At 44.9% G+C, this 25,170-nt stretch overlaps 1 protein-coding gene across 3 annotated transcripts; it reads right to left on the minus strand.

The window, feature by feature from the left end:
- Window positions 1-290: 290 nt before the first annotated feature.
- slc10a7 (solute carrier family 10 member 7) lies at window positions 291-18,355 on the minus strand. Of its 3 annotated transcripts, XM_064930994.1 has the most exons (13): window positions 18,085-18,355; window positions 16,520-16,602; window positions 15,327-15,463; window positions 13,950-14,025; window positions 11,246-11,284; window positions 11,104-11,139; window positions 9,935-10,018; window positions 9,111-9,276; window positions 8,662-8,713; window positions 7,183-7,256; window positions 2,088-2,233; window positions 1,958-1,998; window positions 291-1,586 (listed from the first exon to the last, which is right to left on the minus strand). In XM_064930994.1, the coding sequence occupies exons 1-12, from the start codon at window positions 18,182-18,184 to the stop codon at window positions 1,978-1,980; spliced, it is 1,014 nt and encodes a 337-aa protein (XP_064787066.1). In that variant the 5' UTR covers window positions 18,185-18,355; the 3' UTR covers window positions 291-1,586; window positions 1,958-1,977. The 3 variants fall into 3 exon arrangements, with proteins under 3 accessions (XP_064787066.1, XP_064787065.1, XP_064787067.1); XM_064930993.1 differs by lacking the exon at window positions 1,958-1,998; XM_064930995.1 differs by lacking the exons at window positions 1,958-1,998; window positions 2,088-2,233.
- Between the last annotated feature and the right edge of the window lie 6,815 nt (window positions 18,356-25,170).

Genomic DNA, 25,170 nt, shown 5'->3' on the forward strand with positions numbered 1-25,170 from the left:
AGACCCATTGAACTATATACACTATACACTATACTAGAGCTATACTATACAGAACACAGACCCATCGAACTATATACACTATACTAGAGATATACTATACTGTACACAGACCCACTCCACAGTAAACTAGTACTGTACAGTAGTAGACTAGAAAACAGACCCATTGAACTATATACTATACTAGAGATATGCTTTACTGTACAGAACACAGACCACAGTAAACTAGTACTGTACAGAACACAGACCACAGTAAACTAGTACTGTACAGAACACAGACCCAGTCCACAGTGTTTAAATCACAGTTTTTATTCATACTAGAGAAGTAACCTGTCCTTCTAACATCCGCCCAAACCGAAAGGTTAATCTTTTCAGTACTGAGAGTCTGCATCCTGACTGGCCAATAAGGGGTGGAGTTTCATGTGGAACACATTGCCATTGGTCCTTGTTGTCACACAGTGTTTGTTTGGTAACAGCATTAGAAAAATCTGAAAACAAAATAATAAATCATCAACGTGTTAGTATGTATTACTGACGTTATGCCAAGGCACCTAGGCATGGGGCTACGTCCCAAATGGCCCTCTATTCCCTACGTCGTGCACTTATTTTGACCAGAGCCCTATGGGCCCTGGTCAACAGTAGTGCACTAATATAAATATATATAGGGAATAGGATGCTATTTGGGACACACTTCTGACATAGTTTAGCATGTTCACTGTTCAGAAAGAAATATAGAAAGTAGAACAGAAACGACTCTGACCTGTAGAATAAGGAATCTATAGTCATATCTCCATCTGCTGAACGCTATTATACTATTGGTTCAAGATCAGAGACGTGTCGATTCAGGGTCCGAAATGGCATCCTATTCTCTATATAGTGTGCTACCGATGGCCGGGCCTTGGTCAAATGTAGTGCACTTTACGGTAGATAGGATGGCAATTCAGACACTTCACATTGTCCTCCCCCAGAATACAGACAGGGAGACATCACCAGATGTCTGTCCTTCAACTATGGTAATAACGTTTAAAAATATATATATAATCCCCCCCCCCCCCGCCCCGCAAAAGCCTAAACAAGCAATAGAAACTATCAGTAAACTAGTCATTGTTCAAAACCATAAAAAAAACTGATTGTCAGAAAAGAGTCTTTGAATGTAACATCCCCAGAAAAATAGTTAGAGGACAGTCCCAGCCGGTCCATGGCAGGCGGTGTCGTCTCACAATTCACTTCCTGATGACCATCAGTAGTACTTCTTGTCTCACAGGAAGTCGACACCGTCTTCATGGGGGATACAAAAATAGAGAGACTTCTATGTTCGTATAAAAGTAAACCATCGAACAAATCATACAAGTTTTGTCATAGTAACCATCACAACCGTTAAGCCCAAGACTACGTGTTCGCGAGTCACGTGGTTGTGACGAGGCACTTGTGCTTCTGTATGTATCCTTCCACCAGAGAGATACGTTGGAGGAAGGAAGTAGTCCCTTCTGTCACAGTTTAATGGATACTCCCCATGAGGGGGAGTGAATGAGTGTACACACTAGGGAGAGTCCACTTCAGATGGGCTGTAGGTCGGTCAACTTCACTCCCTGTGGACACACAATATTTTAATTTAGCGTTTAGTGTTGACTGACGTCGATGCAACACATTTAGCAAAATAGTGAAGATTATAAAAATTGCCCAGCCACCATCAACACAGTTCACAACCTTCCCCAGCCAAAACCCTCCACTCCAAACCAACAGTGATTTAATCAGTAACATCTTAATATACATATATTTCACAAACAAGTTAGATTTGTCCCCTCCAAAACCAACAGTGATTGAAACATTCTATATCACAATTAAGACAAATTAATTAATTGCCAATTAGCACCAGTTTGTGACCAATTAAGTCCAGGTGAGTAGCTGGGTGTTAGTGGGTTAGACACACAGACCGGAGAGGAGGCGTTTCTCTACTCACACAGACCAGACAGGTAGGTATCAATGCAATAAAATACTAGGCTGTTCCAGGGAGGAGAGAACGGAGGGGCCGAGTTAGATAATAGTTGGTGTGATAGATAAATACATCTCTCTCTGTGTGTTTTGTCTACCTTTTGTCTGCTGTTCATCCAGCTCTTGATGGTGGGTACCAGTATTGAGCCCAGTAGGATCTGAGCAGGGTGATAGATGAGGAGAGGGACGGAGATCAGAGAGAGATGCTCATACCCCTCAAAAACTATCTTTAACATGGGTATACCTGGAGAGAGGAAGAGAGGGAGGGAGGGGGGGAGGGGAGAAGAGAGGGAGGGGAGAGGGGAGAAGAGAGGGAGGGAGGGGAGAAGAGAGGAAGGGAGGGGAGAAGAGAGGAAGGGAGGGGAGAAGAGAGGAAGGGAGGGGAGAAGAGAGGGAGGGAGGGGAGAAGAGAGGGAGGGAGGGGAGAAGAGAGGGAGGGAGGGGAGAAGAGAGGGAGGGAGGGAGAAGAGAGGGAGGGAGGGGAGAAGAGAGGGAGGGAGGGGGAGAAGAGAGGGAGGGAGGGAGAAGAGGGAGGGAGGGGAGAAGAGAGAGGGAGGGGAGAAGAGAGAGGGAGGGAAGAGGGGAGAAGAGAGGAAGGGAAGAAGAGAGGAAGGGAGGGGAGAAGAGAGGGAGGGAAGAGGGGAGAAGAGAGGGAGGGAAGAAGAGAGAAGAGGTAAAGAAAGAATTGATATTACCATTTGAGAAACACAAGCTTAGCTTGATCCATTTCTGTATCATTTTCATGGTGTTACTGGATTTGATCAAATTCCCGATATTTGTTATTGACATAATAGGTGCATTGAGTCGTTGCATGTTAGTGTTGGCCAACTAGCATATTTATGTCAGCAAGAGATCCGAGTTACTGGTTGTATCCGTGTCCAGAAACCAGAATAAACATTTAGTTGTTGCTGTGATTTACACCCCCTCCCTTCTCACATCAAGGGTTTTTACATAACAGTTTCTATTCTGATTTATAGCCTCCATTTTGTCTCCTGCTTCCAGATCCGCTTTAACAAGATTTCTCATCCTTGTTTCCTCCAGCAGATAAACACACCCCATTTTTTTTGTATTTTTTTTTTACAAACACAACAACTCACAGTGAAAGATATTTGAAACCTTGGGTTTTCTTCAGAGGGAAGAAAAAAACAAAATCAGACACGAGAAACAGACATACTCTCTCGACGAAATCAAGATACTTTCTAAGCTTCCACATCTCGGACTCCGCTGATGGTCCTTCTAAAAAAAAAAAACGTTGGACAACAGTAAAAATGCACTAAAAAGGGTACAAATTCCTCCTCTTCTCTTAAGTCTCAGGCATCTTAACTGAGAAGATAAGTGGTGCTTTAAAAAAAAAAAACGTTTAAAAACAGACTTTTTATGTGAGAGGGGGAAAAAACACCGCCACAGTGGTTTAAATTGACCTTGGTCAGTCAATTGACTGCTCTTCCCTCAGCCAGCCTTGAGGGTTAACACGTCAACTTCTAGTGAATCGGTTTTAATCGGCTTAAGATTGATGTAATAATAATAATCATCATCATCATCATCCACTGGAGCTTCATCCATTTCTGCTGCAGCTCTCTGCCCCCCTGAATACGATTATATCTCGTAATTTCCCCAAGGTTTGGAAGGAGGCCCAGGTACTCCCCCTAACGATTATATCTAGTACTATCCCCAAGGTTTGGAAGGAGGCCCAGGTACTCCCCCTAACGATTATATCTAGTACTATCCCCAAGGTTTGGAAGGAGACCCAGGTACTCCCCCTAACGATTATATCTAGTACTATCCCCAAGGTTTGGAAGGAGACCCAGGTACCCCCCCTAACGATTATATCTAGTACTATCCCCAAGGTTTGGAAGGAGGCCCAGGTACTCCCCTAACGATTATATCTAGTACTATCCCCAAGGTTTGGAAGGAGGCCCAGGTACTCCCCCTAACGATTATATCTAGTACTATCCCCAAGGTTTGGAAGGAGACCCAGGTACTCCCCCTAAAGATTATATCTAGTACTATCCCCAAGGTTTGGAAGGAGGCCCAGGTACTCCCCCTAACGATTATATCTAGTACTATCCCCAAGGTTTGGAAGGAGGCCCAGGTACTCCCCCTAACGATTATATCTAGTACTATCCCCAAGGTTTGGAAGGAGACCCAGGTACTCCCCCTAACGATTATATCTAGTACTATCCCCAAGGTTTGGAAGGAGACCCAGGTACTCCCCCTAACGATTATATCTAGTACTATCCCCAAGGTTTGGAAGGAGACCCAGGTACTCCCCCTAAAGATTATATCTAGTACTATCCCCAAGGTTTGGAAGGAGACCCAGGTACTCCCCCTAACGATTATATCTAGTACTATCCCCAAGGTTTGGAAGGAGACCCAGGTACTCCCCCTAACGATTATATCTAGTACTATCCCCAAGGTTTGGAAGGAGGCCCATGTACTCCACCTAACGATTATCTAGTACTATCCCCAAGGTTTGGAAGGAGACCCAGGTACTCCCCCTAACGATTATATCTAGTACTATCCCCAAGGTTTGGAAGGAGACCCAGGTACCCCCCCTAACGATTATATCTAGTACTATCCCCAAGGTTTGGAAGGAGACCCAGGTACTCCCCCTAACGATTATATCTAGTACTATCCCCAAGGTTTGGAAGGAGGCCCATGTACTCCACCTAACGATTATATCTAGTACTATCCCCAAGGTTTGGAAGGAGACCCAGGTACTCCCCCTAACGATTATATCTAGTACTATCCCCAAGGTTTGGAAGGAGACCCAGGTACCCCCTAACGATTATATCTAGTACTATCCCCAAGGTTTGGAAGGAGACCCAGGTACTCCCCTAACGATTATATCTAGTACTATCCCCAAGGTTTGGAAGGAGGCCCATGTACTCCACCTAACGATTATATCTAGTACTATCCCCAAGGTTTGGAAGGAGACCCAGGTACTCCCCCTAATGATTATATCTAGTACGATCCCCAAGGTTTGGAAGGAGGCCCAGGTACTCCACCTAACGATTATATCTAGTACTATCCCCAAGGTTTGGAAGGAGACCCAGGTACTCCCCCTAACGATTATATCTAGTACTATCCCCAAGGTTTGCAAGGAGGCCCATGTACTCCACCTAACGATTATCTAGTACTATCCCAAGGTTTGGAAGGAGACCCAGGTACTCCCCCTAACGATTATATCTAGTACTATCCCCAAGGTTTAGAAGGAGACCCAGGTACTCCCCCTAACGATTATATCTAGTACGATCCCCAAGGTTTGGAAGGAGGCCCAGGTACTCCACCTAACGATTATATCTAGTACTATCCCCAAGGTTTGGAAGGAGGCCCAGGTACTCCCCCTAATGATTATATCTAGTACTATCCCCAAGGTTTGGAAGGAGACCCAGGTACTCCCCCTAATGATTATCTAGTACTATCCCCAAGGTTTGGAAGGAGACCCAGGTACTCCCCCTAATGATTATATCTAGTACTATCCCCAAGGTTTGGAAGGAGGCCCAGGTACTCTCCCTAACGATTATATCTAGTACTATCCCCAAGGTTTGGAAGGAGGCCCATGTACTCCCCCTAACTATAATATCTAGTACTATCCCCAAGGTTTGGAAGGAGGCCCAGGTACTCCCCCTAACGATTATATCTAGTACTATCCCCAAGGTTTGGAAGGAGGCCCAGGTACTCCCCCTAACGATTATATCTAGTACTATCCCCAAGGTTTGGAAGGAGACCCAGGTACTCCCCCTAATGATTATATCTAGTACTATCCCCAAGGTTTGGAAGGAGGCCCAGGTACTCCCCCTAACGATTATATCTAGTACTATCCCCAAGGTTTGGAAGGAGGCCCAGGTACTCCCCCTAACGATTATATCTAGTACTATCCCCAAGGTTTGGAAGGAGACCCAGGTACTCCCCTAACGATTATATCTAGTACTATCCCCAAGGTTTGGAAGGAGACCCAGGTACTCCCCTAACGATTATATCTAGTACTATCCCCAAGGTTTGGAAGGAGGCCCAGGTACTCCCCCTAACGATTATATCTAGTACTATCCCCAAGGTTTGGAAGGAGACCCAGGTACTCCCCCTAACGATTATATCTAGTACTATCCCCAAGGTTTGGAAGGAGGCCCAGGTACTCCCCCTGACGATTATATCTAGTACTATCCCCAAGGTTTGGAAGGAGACCCAGGTACTCCCCCTAACGATTATATCTAGTACTATCCCCAAGGTTTGGAAGGAGGCCCAGGTACTCTCCCTAACGATTATATCTAGTACTATCCCCAAGGTTTGGAAGGAGACCCAGGTACTCCCCCTAACGATTATATCTAGTACTATCCCCAAGGTTTGGAAGGAGACCCAGGTACTCCCCCTAACAATTATATCTAGTACTATCCCCAAGGTTTGGAAGGAGGCCCAGGTACTCTCCCTAACGATTATATCTAGTACTATCCCCAAGGTTTGGAAGGAGGCCCAGGTACTCCCCCTAACGATTATATCTAGTACTATCCCCAAGGTTTGGAAGGAGGCCCAGGTACTCTCCCTAACGATTATATCTAGTACGATCCCTAAACAAATGGCAACATCATCTGTGAACTCGGCTGCTACTTTATTCACAGGCGACAGTTTTAGTACTCATCACTACATTCTCTACCAGAAAGTTGATTGTCCCTCTGATTTCACATAGATTGATAGCAATGTATGTTAAATATTTCAACAATAAGTCTGTACCTAACATCATTACTTAGCATTAGACATATGAGCCTGAAATGTGGCAAAAGGTCGCAAAGTTCAAGGGGGCCGAATACTTTCGCAAGGCACTGTATGAGTCACCCCCCCTCCCGGTCTCAGGGACGGATAACTATAGCTTTTAGTAACAATTTTCAAAATGTTCTGAAATGTGATGTCCTGGTGCCTTTTGGGTAATTCAGGAAGCTGATAGAGGATCGTATTACTGATGAATGTGATGTCCTGGTGCCTCTTGGGTAATTCAGGAAGCTGATTGAGGATCTTATTACTGATTAATGTGTTTGTTTTATTTTTATTTTTATTGGTGCTTGCATTTTGTATTTTTTTTAAATTTCTGTAATTCAGGGCTCATCTGTAAAAAGAGACCTTGGCCTCAGTTTGAATCCCTGAAAAAATAAAAAGGTTAAATTAAAAATAAGTGTAAAAAAATAAAAACTGTCCGCTTACCCAGGGTGAGAGATTTGTGTGTAGCACAGAACATGATAGCTACTGTGTCAGCTGGAGTAAAACCAGACTGTTTCCTACAGGACGGGAGAGAGAGATCAGAAACTGATTAACACATAAAACATCAGAGTGAGTATATTGGAAGACATTTTACAGCATGAGATGAACAGAGCCCCATAATCCTAGAGTGACTGTACAAATGAACAGAGCCCCATAATCCTAGAGTGACTGTACAGATGAATAGAGCTCCATAATCCTAGAGTGACTGTACAGATGAACAGAGCCCCATAATCCTAGAGTGACTGTACAGATGAACAGAGCCCCATAATCCTAGAGTGACTGTACAGATGAATAGAGCCCCATAATCCTAGAGTGACTGTACAGATGAACAAAGCCCCATAATCCTAGAGTGACTGTACAGATGAACAGAGCCCCATAATCCTAGAGTGACTGTACAGATGAAGAGCTCCATAATCCTAGAGTGACTGTACAGATGAACAGAGCCCCATAATCCTAGAGTGACTGTACAGATGAATACAGCTCCCCATAATCCTAGAGTGACTGTACAGATGAACAGAGCCCCATAATCCTAGAGTGACTGTACAGATGAACAGAGCCCCATAATCCTAGAGTGACTGTACAGATGAATAGAGCCCCATAATCCTAGAGTGACTGTACAGATGAACAAAGCCCCATAATCCTAGAGTGACTGTACAGATGAACAGAGCCCCATAATCCTAGAGTGACTGTACAGATGAAGAGCTCCATAATCCTAGAGTGACTGTACAGATGAACAGAGCCCCATAATCCTAGAGTGACTGTACAGATGAATACAGCCCCATAATCCTAGAGTGACTGTACAGATGAACAGAGCCCCATAATCCTAGAGTGACTGTACAGATGAAGAGCCCCATAATCCTAGAGTGACTGTACAGATGAACAGAGCCCCATAATCCTAGAGTGACTGTACAGATGAAGAGCCCCATAATCCTAGAGTGACTGTACAGATGAACAGAGCCCCATAATCCTAGAGTGACTGTACAGATGAAGAGCCCCATAATCCTAGAGTGACTGTACAGATGAACAGAGCCCCATAATCCTAGAGTGACTGTACAGATGAACAGAGCTCCATAATCCTAGAGTGACTGTACAGATGAAGAGCTCCATAATCCTAGAGTGACTGTACAGGTGAACAGAGCCCCATAATCCTAGAGTGACTGTACAGGTGAACAGAGCCCCATAATCCTAGAGTGACTGTACAGATGAACAGAGCTCCATAATCCTAGAGTGACTGTACAGATGAATAGAGCTCCATAATCCTAGAGTGACTGTACAGATGAATAGAGCCCCATAATCCTAGAGTGACTGTACAGATGAACAGAGCAACAGCATGACAGTAACAGTACTACAGTATAACACTAGAGGCCGCAGCATGACAGTAGCAGTACTACAGTATAACACTAGCAGTACTATTAAACTCACTGTGTGGAGAAGACAAACGTCAACAGCATGAAGCTCAGCTGGATGCAAAATACTGGGGAGAGACAACGCATCAGATTAGAGGGTTTAGACAGAACTCACACAGATAAAGAGAGAGAGACACAGCGGGAGAGAGAGAGAGAGACAGACAGAGAGAGACACAGACAGAGAGACACAGAGACACAGAGAGAGACACAGACAGAGAGACACAGAGACACAGACACACACACACAGAGAGACACAGACACACACACACACACACAGAGAGAGACACAGACACACAGAGAGAGACACAGACACACAGAGAGAGACACAGACACACAGAGAGAGACACAGACACACAGAGAGAGACACAGACACACAGAGAGAGACACAGACACACAGAGAGAGACACAGACACACAGAGAGAGACACAGAGACAGAGAGAGACACAGAGAGACAGAAAGACTCACTGATGAAGGTGATGAGCAGCAGGCTGAGGTGGTCCAGTTCAATATCCGGGTTAGAGAAGGTCTCACAGAAGGTGGTGTAAATGATCATCAGGAGAACCAGAGAACTGATGACTCCAAACGGAGGTTTCCTCCTCTCCAGCCAGTCCCTCAGGAACCGCCGGGACACCTGGGATACATAGTGGCTATAAGGGCTTTATAGAGGTGTTATAGACTCCCAAAGAAGGTCTCCTCTCTAGCAGGTCTGTCAGGAAATCTGTTTTTATAAAAAAGCTTATACATGATTTACAACAGGTTTATAAAGTGGTTAAACGGGGTATTATTTGGGGATTTTAACAGGTTTATAAAGTGGTTAAACGGGGTATTATCTGGGGCTTTTAACAGGTTTATAAAGTGGTTAAACGGGGTATTATTTGGGGCTTTTAACAGGTTTATAAAGTGGTTAAATGGGGTATTATTTGGGGCTTTTAACAGGTTTATAAAGTGGTTAAACGGGGTATTATTTAGGGCTTTTAACAGGTTTATAAAGTGGTTAAACGGGGTATTATTTGGGGCTTTTAACAGGTTTATAAAGTGGTTAAACGGGGTATTATTTGGGGCTTTTAACAGGTTTATAAAGTGGTTAAATGGGGTATTATTTGGGGCTTTTAACAGGTTTATAAAGTGGTTAAATGGGGTATTATTTGGGGCTTTTAACAGGTTTATAAAAGGTTTTGTAATCTGTGTACTGACGTTGCACAGGATGAAGGGTTTAAAAATACTAACATAAAAAAGGTGTTATATTTCTGTATAGGCTTTATAAAACAGGCTCTCTAAACTGTACTGACCTGTCCTAGGATGAGAGGAACGACCACAGTCATGAAGAGCTGAGAGAAGATGGAGGAGAAAGGAACAGATGATGACGAGCCCAGCTGGAAGAGAGGATGAACAAGGGATGAGAATGTGTCAACATATCAGGTACTGACAGTGATTATAAAACTATTTCAGTAGCAGTATGAAACCTTCTGGAAGGTTCTCCCATCTCCACATAGGACCTCTGGATCTCTGTCAGAGTGACCATCAGGTTCTTGATCACCTCCCTGACCAAAGCCCTTCTCCCCTGATTGTTCAGTTTGGCCGGGCGGCCAGCTCTAGGAAGAGTCTTGGTGGTTCCAAACTTCTTCCATTTAAGAATGATGGAGGCCACTGTGTTCTTTGGGACCTTCAATGCTGCAGACATTTTTTGGTACCCTTCCCCAGATCTGTGCTTCGACACAATCCTGTCTCCTGTGCTCTACGGACAATTCCTACAACCTCATGGCTTGGTTTTTGCTCTGACCTGGGCAGTCAACTGTGGGACCTTTTATATAGACAGGTGTGTGCCTTTTCCAAATCATGTCCAATCAATAGAATTTACCACAGGTGGACTCCAATCAAGTTGTAGAAGCATCTCAAGGATGATCAATGGAAACAGGATGCACCTGAGCTCAATTTCGAGTCTCATAGCGAAGGGTCTGAATATTTACTACAGAAGGTATGTTTATTTTTTAAACAAATTTGCTTTGTCATTATGGGGCAGTGTGTGTAGATTGAGGAATAAAAATTAAGAATTAATTTTAGAATAAGGCTGTAACGTAACAAAAAAGGGAAAAGTCCAGGGGTCTGTCTGAACAAATTACCTCAACTAAATTAATAATTACTAACCTGTACGTTACCTAGTTACAGTTTGGCCTTAGAAATCACCTTGAAAAACTACGACAACACTTGAGACTTACCCAGAAAGGTGATTCTAAAATATATTGACTCAGGGGGTTGAATAATTATCTAAATGAAGATTAGTGTTTTTATTCATATATATATATATTTTTTTTTTATGTTAACATTTTTCTTCTACGTCGAGTATTGTGTGTAGATCGTTGAAACAAAAAGACAATTTAAATCAATTTTAATCGTAAACACAACAAAAAGGTGACAAAGGTCAAGGGGTGTGAGAAGGTGTCCTGTAGAAAATACTTACAAACAGTAACAGTAGCAGTGGAGTCACTAGTATTCCCTGTAGACAGAGAATAGGGATGTCAGACAGGCTCCATACTGTTCACACACAGGTGCTCGTCTACCTTCACATGGCTCCATGGGAGAGAGACACAATGCAGTCTTACCAGGAAGCTTCCGAAGGCGGAGTTAAAGATGGCGGCAGCCTGAGGGAAGATATAATTAAAAATTATTAAAACGGAACCAACACACGGTAATGTACAGGGATCTGTCGTGTACTAACGGGGAAACAGAACGTCCAGCTTGTCGTGTACTAACGGGGAAACAGAATGTCCAGCTTGTCGTGTACTAACAGGGAAACAGAACGTCCAGCTTGTCGTGTACTAACAGGGAAACCAAACGCCCAGCTTGTCGTGTACTAACAGGGAAACAGAACGCCCAGCTTGTCGTGTACTAACAGGGAAACAGAACGTCCAGCTTGTCGTGTACTAACAGGGAAACAGAACGTCCAGCCTGTCGTGTACTAACAGGGAAACAGAACGTCCAGCCTGTCGTGTACTAACAGGGAAACAGAACGTCCAGCCTGTCGTGTACTAACAGGGAAACAGAACGTCCAGCTTGTCGTGTACTAACAGGGAAACAGAACGTCCAGCCTGTCGTGTACTAACAGAACGCCCAGCTTGTCGTGTACTAACAGGGAAACAGAACGTCCAGCTTGTCGTGTACTAACAGGGAAACAGAACGTCCAGCCTGTCGTGTACTAACAGGGAAACAGAACGTCCAGCCTGTCGTGTACTAACAGGGAAACAGAACGTCCAGCTTGTCGTGTACTAACAGGGAAACAGAACGTCCAGCTTGTCGTGTACTAACAGGGAAACAGAACGTCCAGCTTGTCGTGTACTAACAGGGAAACAGAACGTCCAGCCTGTCGTGTACTAACAGGGAAACAGAACGTCCAGCTTGTCGTGTACTAACAGGGAAACAGAACGTCCAGCTTGTCGTGTACTAACAGGGAAACAGAACGTCCAGCTTGTCGTGTACTAACAGAACGTCCAGCCTGTCGTGTACTAACAGGGAAACAGAACGTCCAGCTTGTCGTGTACTAACAGGGAAACAGAACGTCCAGCTTGTCGTGTACTAACAGGGAAACAGAACGTCCAGCTGGTCGTGTACTAACAGGGAAACAGAACGTCCAGCTTGTCGTGTACTAACAGGGAAACAGAACGCCCAGCTTGTCATGTACTAACAGGGAAACAGAACGCCCAGCTTGTCGTGTACTAACAGGGAAACAGAACGTCCAGCTTGTCGTGTACTAACAGAAGGTCCATAATGTCCAGCTGGTCGTGTACTAACAGGGAAACAGAACGTCCAGCTTGTCGTGTACTAACAGGGAAACAGAACGTCCAGCTTGTCGTGTACTAACAGGGAAACAGAACGTCCAGCCTGTCGTGTACTAACAGGGAAACAGAACGTCCAGCTTGTCGTGTACTAACAGGGAAACAGAACGCCCAGCTTGTCATGTACTAACAGGGAAACAGAACGCCCAGCTTGTCGTGTACTAACAGGGAAACAGAACGTCCAGCTTGTCGTGTACTAACAGGGAAACAGAACGTCCAGCTGGTCGTGTACTAACAGGGAAACAGAACGTCCAGCTTGTCGTGTACTAACAGAAGGTCCATAATGTCCAGCTGGTCGTGTACTAACAGGGAAACAGAACGTCCAGCTTGTCGTGTACTAACAGGGAAACAGAACGTCCAGCTTGTCGTGTACTAACAGGGAAACAGAACGCCCAGCCTGTCGTGTACTAACAGGGAAACAGAACGTCCAGCCTGTCGTGTACTAACAGGGAAACAGAACGTCCAGCTTGTCGTGTACTAACAGGGAAACAGAACGTCCAGCTTGTCGTGTACTAACAGGGAAACAGAACGTCCAGCCTGTCGTGTACTAACAGGGAAACAGAACGTCCAGCCTGTCGTGTACTAACAGGGAAACAGAACGTCCAGCTTGTCGTGTACTAACAGGGAAACAGAACGTCCAGCTTGTCGTGTACTGACAGGGAAACAGAACGTCCAGCCTGTCGTGTACTAACAGGGAAACAGAACGTCCAGCTTGTCGTGTACTAACAGGGAAACAGAACGTCCAGCCTGTCGTGTACTAACAGGGAAACAGAACGTCCAGCTTGTCGTGTACTAACAGGGAAACAGAACGTCCAGCTTGTCGTGTACTGACAGGGAAACAGAACGTCCAGCTTGTCGTGTACTAACAGGGAAACAGAACGCCCAGCTTGTCGTGTACTAACAGGGAAACAGAACGTCCAGCTTGTCGTGTACTGACAGGGAAACAGAACGTCCAGCTTGTCGTGTACTAACAGGGAAACAGAACGTCCAGCTTGTCGTGTACTAACAGGGAAACAGAACGTCCAGCCTGTCGTGTACTAACAGAAGGTCCATAATGTCCAGCCTGTCGTGTACTAACAGAAGGTCCAGCTTCTGTACACTGGTCAACTCCTGTTTCCTTGTCATGTACTAACAGGGAAACAGTGTCATTCCAAATACAACCTGTACGTACGCCGGTATCGGCACTGTCATTGTAAATAAGAATTTGTTCTTAACCGACTTGCCGAGTTAACTGGGGCAGCAGGGTAGCCTAGTGGTTAGAGCGTTGGACTAGTAACCTGAAAGGTTGCAAGTTCAAACCCCCAAGCTGACAAGGTACAAGTCTGTCGTTCTGCCCCTGAACAGGCAGTTAACCCACTGTTCCTTAGCCGTCATTGAAAATAAGAATTTGTTCTTAACCGACTTGCCTGGTTGAATAAAGGTAAAATAAAATAAATAAAAATAAAGGTTAAATAAAAACATTGTATGTAAATACCTCGTTCCCCCCCACAGCTTTGGTGAGTATGACAGCAGAGGAGACTGGAGGGGGCATACATCCCACCGTCTGTAACCTAGACGACGCACGCACAGAGAGACACACACACAACAGGGTCTTTGTCAAGGTCACGTCACCCATGGCAACCGTCAGGTAGAACCACTGGCTGAATGAAGGACTCTTTCACTCCCGCCCCCCTCCTCTCTCTAGCTCCTCCCCCTCCCAATACAGTATGTCGTTGTGTGTTAGGAACATCCGATGACCTGCCCCCCTCCTCTCTCTAGCTCCTCCCCCTCCCAATACAGTATGTCGTTGTGTGTTAGGAACATCCGATGACCTGCCCCCTCCCTCTCTCTAGCTCCTCCCCCTCCCAATACAGTATGTCGTTGTGTGTTAGGAACATCCGATGACCTGCCCCCCTCCTCTCTCTAGCTCCTCCCCCTCCCAATACAGTATGTCGTTGTGTGTTAGGAACATCCGATGACCTGCCCCCCTCCTCTCTCTAGCTCCTCCCCCTCCCAATACAGTATGTCGTTGTGTGTTAGGAACATCCGATGACCTGCCCCCCTCCTCTCTCAAGCTCCTCCCCCTCCCAATACAGTATGTCGTTGTGTGTTAGGAACATCCGATGACCTGCCCCCCTCCTCTCTCTAGCTCCTCCCCCTCCCAATACAGTATGTCGTTGTGTGTTAGGAACATCCGATGACCTGCCCCCCTCCTCTCTCTAGCCCCTCCCCTCCCAATACAGTATGTAGTTGTGTGTTAGGAACATCCGATGGTCCCGCCCCTCCACACACACACAAAGCTCCTCCCCCCTTCCTCTCTCTAGCCCCTCCCCCTCCCAACACAGTATGTCGTTGTGTGTTAGGAACATCCGATGGTCCCGTCCCCCTCCTCTCTCTAGCCCCTCCCCCTCCCGATACAGTATGTAGTTGTGTGTTAGGAACATCCGATGGTCCCGTCCCCCTCCTCTCTCTAGCCCCTCCCCCTCCCGATACAGTATGTAGTTGTGTGTTAGGAACATCCGATGGTCCCGCCCCCACACGCACAAAAGTTCCTCCCCCTTCCTCTCTCTAGACCCTCACCCGCCCAATACAGTATGTAGTTGTGTGTTAGGAACATCCGATAGTCCCGCCCCCACACACACACAAAGCCCCTCCCCCGCCCAATACAGTATGTAGTTGTGTGTTAGGAACATCCGATGGTCCCGCCCCCACACACAAAGCTCCTCACCCTCAGAGCAGCCAATGGTTTAAATATAGATACAGAGCAACTCTCTGTGTGTGTGTGTGTGTGTGTGTGTGTGTGTGTGTGTGTGTGTGTGTGTGTGTGTGTGTGTGTGTGTGTGTGTGTGTGTGTGTGTGTGCGCGCGCTCACCCTCGGAGTAGCCAAGTGTTGATTGAGGTAAGTGCCAGTAGTTTGATACAGAGCCACATGGCAACAGGGAAGAAGACCAGGGTGAAGGACTGGACAAACAGATGCAGCTTCACATGGAGGAGGGCACTGGTCAACTCCTAGAGGAATATGGGGAGGGAGAGAGAGAGAAGCATCAAACTGGTCAACTCCTAGAGCAATATGGGGAGAGAGAGAGAAGCATCAAACTGGTCAACTCCTAGAGGAATATGGGGAGGGAGAGAGAGAGAGAAGCATCAAACTGGTCAACTCCTAGAGGAATATGGGGAGGGAGAGAGAGAGAAGCATCAAACTGGTCAACTCCTAGAGGAATATGGGAGAGAGAAGCATCAAACTGGTCAACTCCTAGAGGAATATGGGGAGGGAGAGAGAGAGAGAAGCATCAAACTGGTCAACTCCTAGAGGAATATGGGGAGGGAGAGAGAGAGAGAAGCATCAAACTGGTCAACTCCTAGAGGAATATGGGGAGAGAGAGAGAAGCATCAAACTGGTCAACTCCTAGAGGAATATGGGGAGAGAGAGAGAAGCATCAAACTGGTCAACTCCTAGAGGAATATGGGAGAGAGAGAGAAGCATCAAACTGGTCAACTCCTAGAGGAATATGGGGAGGGAGAGAGAGAGAAGCATCAAACTGGTCAACTCCTAGAGGAATATGGGGAGAGAGAGAGAGAGAAGCATCAAACTGGTCAACTCCTAGAGGAATATGGGGAGGGAAAGAGAGAGAAGCATCAAACTGGTCAACTCCTAGAGGAATATGGGGAGGGAGAGAGAGAGAAGCATCAAACTAGTCAACTCCTAGAGGAATATGGGAGAGAGAAGCATCAAACTGGTCAACTCCTAGAGCAATATGGGGAGGGAGAGAGAGAGAAGCATCAAACTGGTCAACTCCTAGAGGAATATGGGGAGGGAGAGAGAGAGAAGCATCAAACTAGTCAACTCCTAGAGGAATATGGGAGAGAGAAGCATCAAACTGGTCAACTCCTAGAGCAATATGGGGAGGGAGAGAAGCATCAATGAACCATGCAAACAAAACCCTTTGAGATGAGGGAATGGAGAATCCCCAATGAAATAGCTTTTTGGAAAATAACTAAACTATACGACAATCGCAAATCATTAGACGGCAGGAGTCTGGATTCACTACGTAAATGTCTCTTTACCTCTGTTTTTAATGACAGGCCGCTGTTGAAGAAAATGGCTGACACCGCAACATAGGTGATTGTGAACTCTGGTCTCAGTGGACCTGAGAGAGAGAAAGACAGAGAGACAGACAGAGAAAGAGAGACAGAGACAGAGGTGTACAGATGCAGTATACAACAGAGAGAGAGAGCGAGAGAGATGTATAGATGCAGTATACAGAGAGAGAGAGTGAGAGAGAGAGATGTATAGATGCAGTATACAACAGGGAGGGAGAGAGAGAGAGAGAACAACCGAGTTAACTAATACATAAGCAAACACAGGTATTAGAACGCACAATGAAGCATATTGTGCTCCCGGATATAGGGTGTGTGTGTTGGACAGTGCCAGGCCTGCGCACTGGTCCGGGGAGCGCACTGTCTAACGCGTTGGTTTACTGGGTGCGAAGCGTTATCTGGTCACTTCCGCTTTCTGTCCGGTAATCGCTGAGAAACTATGAATAAGATACTGAAGGCTGAAACAGTAGCTGAAATCGAGTGGGAGCAACTAGCTGACGGTTGTTGGGAAAGGGGGAAAGCTGGTCAGTTGTACACCTGAATGCATTCAATTGAAATGAATCTTACGCATTTATCCCAACCCGTGAATCAGAGAGGTGTGTTGTTGGCGGTTAGTTAGGTTAGCCCAAGATGTACTCTTAAGGAGTCTATCCAACGACCTAATGTGTTATTCTCTGAGGGAGACTGACTCTTGTAGCCAGAAACTTAAAACCTTTTACTTTCATATCAAAATAATTTCTAAATGAGAAATAAACACTTTCTGTACACTTTTTTTTAACCGGCTTTTATCAAAGTCTCGGGGGACAGTATTTTTCAGTGACGTTTCTGCTGGTCCCCACACACAGGGGTTTGGAGAATTGCTAGATAGCTAATCACTGGGTAGCTAATTAGTCTTCTGTATTCAATAAACCCGCTGTAACGTGGAGATATTATATTATTTCTCGCTGATATGAAAAGGTCCCTACCGCAAGCGATGCCTGTTAATAATGTTCAGACCAAGCATCGGGGATCTTAACACCCACACAGAGGATTAATGTTCAGACCAAACATCGGGGATCTTAACACCCACACAGAGGATTAATGTTCAGACCAAACATCGGGGATCTTAACACCCACACAGAGGATTAATGTTCAGACCAAACATCGGGGATCTTAACACCCACACAGAGGATTAATGTTCAGACCAAACATCGGGGATCTTAACACCCACACAGAGGATTAATGTTCAGACCAAACATCGGGGATCTTAACATCCACACAGAGGATGCCTTCATTCAATGAGTAGAGTGTAATGAAGTGATGATCATGGGATATGTTAGCTCACCTGCTTGAGTGGGGTCTGACAGCTCTACAGATATCACTGTCCCATTTTGCAAACACAACTGCTCATGTAGTTTACCTACCATTCTTGTCCGAACCATTATGGCAAATCACAAGATCGAACTTACGTGTTGAATAAACTGTTTAGCTAAAAAAATCAAATGTTGACGAGACTATTGAAGCCCATCAGATCAGTGTCAACTGGAACTTACCTCCCTTCAGTCCAACTGCAGGCTGGAGTTTCGCAGACACGATTGCTGCCACTATACCGATAATAAACCATTCTTTCCGTACTCTCGCCAACAGGCCCATATTACCGAGCCTCTACACGGCTCCCCGGGCCTAACCTGACTTCTCTGTCCCGTCCGGACAAGCCCCAATAGCGACAGAAACTTTGTCAGATTGTAGTTTTGAAGAAGGATAAGAAGAGACACACGAATTCATATCCGTACTAATATTCTTGCGAGCAGCACTGACGATGACGTCACTTTCCCATTGTAATGAGGAAATCTTCAAAATAAAAGCCCGCATTTCAAAACCTTGTAAAGGTGGAGAAACTCATTCCAATGATATTACATTAAAAAAAAAAAAAATCAATGTCGATATGTTATTTATTTATTGTGCTTATAATAAAATGCAACAAGGAATTTCTGTTTTTTTTGAAAAATACAATGTTCAGACTGGTATGGTGACTATGTTGGGCTTTCTAGAGAAAAGAAACACGATAATTTGTACAGATGTGAAAAAGTGAGGTTGGGAGTACTCGGTAGTAGAAACTATATATAGTGTCATTTCATGGGAAACGGAATAATACGGAGTGTTGCTGGCACTGGTGCAAAGTACTTAGGGCCAAATACTTGAAAGTACTACTTAAAGTAGTTTTGGGGGGTATCTGTACTTTACAATTGATATTTTTGACAACTTTTACATTTACTTTACTACATTTCTAAAGAAAATAATGTTATTTTTTACTCCATACATTTTCCCTCACACACTTCAGTATATTTTACTTTGATGCTTAAGTATCAATTATATTTAATGTTGATTCTTCAGTATATTTAATGTTGATTCTTCAGTATTTTTAATGTTGATTCTTCAGTATATTTAATGTTGATTCTTCAGTATATTTAATGTTGATTCTTCAGTATATTTAATGTTGATTCTTCAGTATATTTAAAACCCAATAATTTTAGACCTTTTACTCAAGTAGTATTTTACTGGGTGACTTTCACTTTTACTTGAGTCATTTTCTATTAAGGTATCTTTACTTTTACTCAAGTATGACAATTGAGTACTTTTCCATTACTGGTTACTGGCAAGGCCCTATGAGAAAACAGAGGTCCGGACCTCTGTAATTTTTGCAAATATGTTTTTTTTTAAATACAAAAATGTCAAAAACATCTGTTCCCCATGAAGTTACACCATATATAGACGGGTTCGTTGACAACGTCGGCCTCAGAAGTCCTGACTTGTGATTGGCCAGATGGCAACAAGGAGATCCCATGTGGGGAATCGCAGGTGGCTCGTTTCAGCTCGTTTTATTTTGTTCTTGACACCATGTCTTGTTTTGAGGTGTTTTGACTGAATTAACGGCTATGATAAAATCCACTCGATAGCTAACCAACAACTGTAACAATGTATTTGAGAGACAAATGTTCATTGTGCAAATGTACTAATGTGTTCAATAAACATTAGAGACAAAACATGGTTTACATGTTGTCAACAATCTAAACCAACCCCATCTGTTTTTATTTATTTAACGAGGCAAGTCAGTTAAGAACAAAATCTTATTTACAATGACAGCCTACCTTGTTCAGGGGCAGAACAACAGATTTTTACCTTGTCAGCTTGGGGATTCGATCCAGCAACCTTTTGGTTACTGGCCCAATGCTCTAACCACTAGGCTACCCCATAGTTGTACAGTCAGTTTTGTTGCTAAACAACCAACCCGTCAACAGAGGACTCTTATTTTGAAAAATACAAAATTCGCGGCTGTCCTGCCAGCATGTTATCCTGCTGCCGGGAGAACGGCAATCGGATCGGTAACGTGTTCGTCACTAGTTACTACAGCCACAACGTCATAAACCCCGCCTATTTCTATCGTTTATCTTCTAAAAATCTGATTTGAACCCCTAACCTCAACCATAACATTAACCACACTACTAACCTTATGCCTAACCTTAAATTAAGAACAACAATTTTTGATTTATGAATTTTGACGATAGAGTCAATTTTGACTTTGTGGCTGCGTTAACTAGTGCAAACACCGTAACTCTCGTTTACTTCCTGACACATGATCAAATCGTTGGCGTAAACACCGTAGTAAACGTGTACTACTTTTTAATCTGCGTTGAACGGCTGTCCACAGCAGTGTAATAAAAACGCAGCTCAAATCTCAGTTTGAAAGTTATTATTTAAATAACAGTCAACTACGAACAACAGACTTATCACTCGTTTGATTCCCATGTTAGTATCCTTGATTTGCTATTTGAAATGACAATGGTTCATCTACTATGGGTATTACGCTTTTACAGTCCCAATATGTAGTTGACAGTAATTTACTGTACCTCTATAATAGGAATATCTGAGGTATGATAAGAACTGAACATTGCTTCCAAGATGTCCGCCCGTAGATTTAAAAGTAATCTACTCACTCTCGCATACTACCACCACTCCTAATTGGAGTAAACTAATGGACAACAACACTTTGGCTTCCACTTCCAGCTTCTACTATATACATTTTATAGACACAATCTATTTTTCAATAGGTATATTTAGTTTGTTTTTGGTCCCGCCCTTCAGCTCCCCTCAACCCCTCCCATCTATCTCTGAACACCATCCAATCCCATCCTTCAGCTCCCCTCAACCCCTCCCATCTATCTCTGAACACCATCCAATCCCATCCTTCAGCTCCCCTCAACCCCTCCCATCTATCTCTGAAAACCTTCCAGTCCTTCAGCTCCCCTCAACCCCTCCCATCTATCTCTTTATTATTTTTTTTAAACCTTTATTTGACGAGGCAAGTCAGTTAAGAACATCCTTATTTTCAATGACGGCCTAGGAACAGTGGGTTAACTGCCTGTTCAGGGACAGATTTTTTACCTTGCCCCACTTGGGGAACGCTCTAACCACTAGGCTTCCTGCCGCCCCTACGCTCTAACCACTAGGCTTCCTGCCACCTCTACGCTCGAACCACTAGGCTTCCTGCCGCCCCTACACTCTAACCACTAGGCTACCATACCACCTCTACACTCTAACCACTAGGCTACCATACCACCTCTACACTCTAACCACTAGGCTTCCTGCCGCCCCTACACTCTAACCACTAGGCTACCTGCCACCTCTACACTCTAACCACTAGGCCACCATACCACCTATACACTCTAACCACTAGGCCACCCTACAGCCTCTACACTCTAACCACTAGGCTACCTGCCACCTCTACACTCTAACCACTAGGCTTCCTGCCGCCCCATCTTCGAACACCATCCGGTTTTGATTTCTAATTTCCATAATTTTTTCCCAACTGTGCTGTGAATGTTCCACAAAAGTTCTGAACCTTTCTATTCTCATAGTTTCTACAGATTGTAAAATGAAAGATAAAACACCTTCGCTATGAAGAGAGTTTGATTTTTTAAATTATTATTATCAACACGGTGATGAGAGCATGCACTTCATCTTCTCCTCTGGTCCTCCTCTTCCTCCTCCTCCTCTTCCTCCTCATATCTTTCCCTCTGTTGGAAACAACAGGGTCACGTTCAGTTGGGAGCAAAACAGTAGAAAACTTTTTGAAATGTAGAACAGGCTACTAGCCTATATAAACTATTTCCAGTGACAACACGGATTAAAGCGTTCTATTCTGAAGACCTCCACTGTATGCCGTTTCCTTAAATGGCACCGACACAGATGATACATGGAAAGCAAGTGACGTTACCGATTGAAACGCTATTTAGCGCGCACCGCTAACTAAGCTAGCCGTTTCACATCCGTGACACTATTTCAAGAAGCGGACAACCAGACTCACCTGCTGATCCTGCTGTATCAGTAAACACGTTGTGCCTGCTCTCCTTCCAGGCTGTTAGGAGGAGTAGGTCACTGTGTGACGCCGTCTCAACGGAACGACTGTACTTCCTGATCATACTGTAGGCACGGGCACTACCCACAAACACCTGACAATCACAACGGGGAAGAAAAAAAATATATATATATTTTATTTTTTATAAATTCCTTTTATTTTACGTCAGCAGTTTTCACAAACTGTTTTTACAGATACCCAGCCCCCCCCCCAAAAAAAAATAAAACACCCCAAAAGAGACAGCAATGTAGAGGTTGGCAGAAGGACAGCGGCTCGGAACAACTCCCTAGAAGGCAGGAAACCTAGGAAGAAGGAACCAGGCCCAGACGGGATCGCCTTTACAGGCCAAGTACATTTCCATGTAACCATGGTGACGACAATACATAGAATATACAAGACAGAAGAATCTATCAGGCCTGGTCACATAGGCTGTGTCCCCTATCAGCCCTGGTCACATAGGCTGTGTCCCCTATCAGCCCTGGTCACATAGGCTGTGTCCCCTATCAGCCCTGGTCACATAGGCTGTGTCCCCTATCAGCCCTGGTCACATAGGCTGTGTCCCCTATCAGCCCTGGTCACATAGGCTGTGTCCCCTATCAGCCCTGGTCACATAGGCTGTGTCCCCTATCAGCCCTGGTCACACAGGCTGTGTCCCCTATCAGCCCTGGTCACATAGGCTGTGTCCCCTATCAGCCCTGGTCACATAGGTTGTGTCCCCTATCAGCCCTGGTCACACAGGTTGAGTCCCCTATCAGCCCTGGTCACATAGGCTGTGTCCCCTATGTGTCCCCTATCAGCCCTGGTCACATAGGCTGTGTCCCCTATCAGCCCTGGTCACATAGGCTGTGTCCCCTATCAGCCCTGGTCACATAGGCTGTGTCCCCTATCAGCCCTGGTCACATAGGTTGTGTCCCCTATCAGCCCTGGTCACATAGGCTGTGTCCCCTATCAGCCCTGGTCACATAGGCTGTGTCCCCTATCAGCCCTGGTCACATAGGTTGTGTCCCCTATCAGCCCTGGTCACATAGGTTGTGTCCCCTATCAGCCCTGGTCACATAGGCTGTGTCCCCTATCAGCCCTGGTCACATAGGTTGTGTCCCCTATCAGCCCTGGTCACATAGGTTGTGTCCCCTATCAGCCCTGGTCACATAGGCTGTGTCCCCTATCAGCCCTGGTCACATAGGTTGTGTCCCCTTATCAGCCCTGGTCACATAGGTTGTGTCCCCTTATCAGCCCTGGTCACATAGGTTGTGTCCCCTTATCAGCCCTGGTCACATAGGCTGTGTCCCCTATCAGCCCTGGTCACACAGGCTGTGTCCCCTATATAAGAAGGATCATGGGTCTATCTATAAACTAGGGTGCCATTTGGGACCTATCCATAATGTATATGGGTCTATCTATAAACTAGGGTGCCATTTGGCACCCATCCATAATGTATATGGGTCTATCTATAAACTAGGGTGCCATTTGGGACTCATCCATAATGTATATGGGTCTATCTATAAACTAGGGTGCCATTTGGCACCCATCCATAATGTATATGGGTCTATCTATAAACTAGGGTGCCATTTGGGACCCATCCATAATATATATGGGTCTATCTATAAACTAGGGTGCCATTTGGGACCCATCCATAATGTATATGGGTCTATCTATAAACTAGGGTGCCATTTGGGACTCATCCATAATGTATATGGGTCTATCTATAAACTAGGATGCCATTTGGGACCCATCCATAATGTATATGGGTCTATCTATAAACTAGGGTGCCATTTGGGACCCATCCATAATGTATACGGGTCTATCTATAAACTAGGGTGCCATTTGGGACCCATCCATAATGTATACGGGTCTATCTATAAACTAGGGTGCCATTTGGGACCCATCCATAATGTATATGGGTCTATCTATAAACTAGGGCCATTTGACCCATCCATTTGGGACCCATCCATAATGTATATGGGTCTATCTATAAACTAGGGTGCCATTTGGGACCCATCCATAATGTATATGGGTCTATCTATAAACTAGGATGCCATTTGGGACCCATCCATAATGTATATGGGTCTATCTATAAACTAGGGTGCCATTTGGGACCCATCCATAATGTATATGGGTCTATCTATAAACTAGGGTGCCATTTGGGACCCATCCATAATGTATATGGGTCTATCTATAAACTAGGGTGCCATTTGGCACCCATCCATAATGTATATGGGTCTATCTATAAACTAGGATGCCATTTGGGACCCATCCATAATGTATATGGGTCTATCTATAAACTAGGGTGCCATTTGGGACCTATCCATAATGTATATGGGTCTATCTATAAACTAGGATGCCATTTGGGACCCATCCATAATGTATATGGGTCTATCTATAAACTAGGGTGCCAGTGTAGGTGTCCTACGCTGGACAACGTGTTACAGTTGTTGACAAGTCCCCTTCAGAAAGTATTCATACCCCTTGACTTATTACACATTTGGTTGTGTTACAGCCTGAATTCAACATGGATTAAATTGTTTCGCTCACACCCATCCACACACAACACTCCATAATGACATCACAACACTCCATAATGACATCACAACACTCCATAATGACATCACAACACTCCATAATGACATCACAACACTCCATAATGACAAAGTGAAAACATGGTTTTAGAAAATGTTTGCTAATTCATTGAGAATTAACTAAAGAAATCGAATTTACATAAGTATTCACACCCCTGAGTGAAATAAGCAATAAGGCACAAGCGGGTGTGGTACAAGGCTAAAGGGCTGTTCTTAGGCACGATGCAAAGCGGAGTGCCTGGGCACAGCCCTTAGCCGTGGTATATTGGCCATATACCATACACCACTGAGGTGCCTTCTTGCTGTTATAACCTGGTTACCAACGTAATTAGAGCAGTAAAACTAAAGAGGCCTTTCTCCTGACTCAGGGTCTTCTGCCCAGGGTCCCTGCTCATCTGCGTGAACGTACCTTAGGCATGCTGCAAGGAGGCATGAGGACTGCAGATGTGGTCAGGGAAATAAGTGGCAATGTCTGTACTGTGAGATGCTTAAGACAGCGCTACAGGGAGACAGGACGGACAGCTGATCGTCCTCGCTGTGGCAGACCACGTGTAACAACACCTGCACAGGATTGGTACATCCGAACATCACATCTGCGGGACAGGTACAGGATGGCAACAACAACTGCCCGAGTTACACCAGGAACG

The sequence above is a fragment of the Oncorhynchus masou genome, chromosome 23, assembly GCF_036934945.1.
Source record: "Oncorhynchus masou masou isolate Uvic2021 chromosome 23, UVic_Omas_1.1, whole genome shotgun sequence".
In the NCBI taxonomy this organism is placed as follows: domain Eukaryota; kingdom Metazoa; phylum Chordata; class Actinopteri; order Salmoniformes; family Salmonidae; genus Oncorhynchus; species Oncorhynchus masou.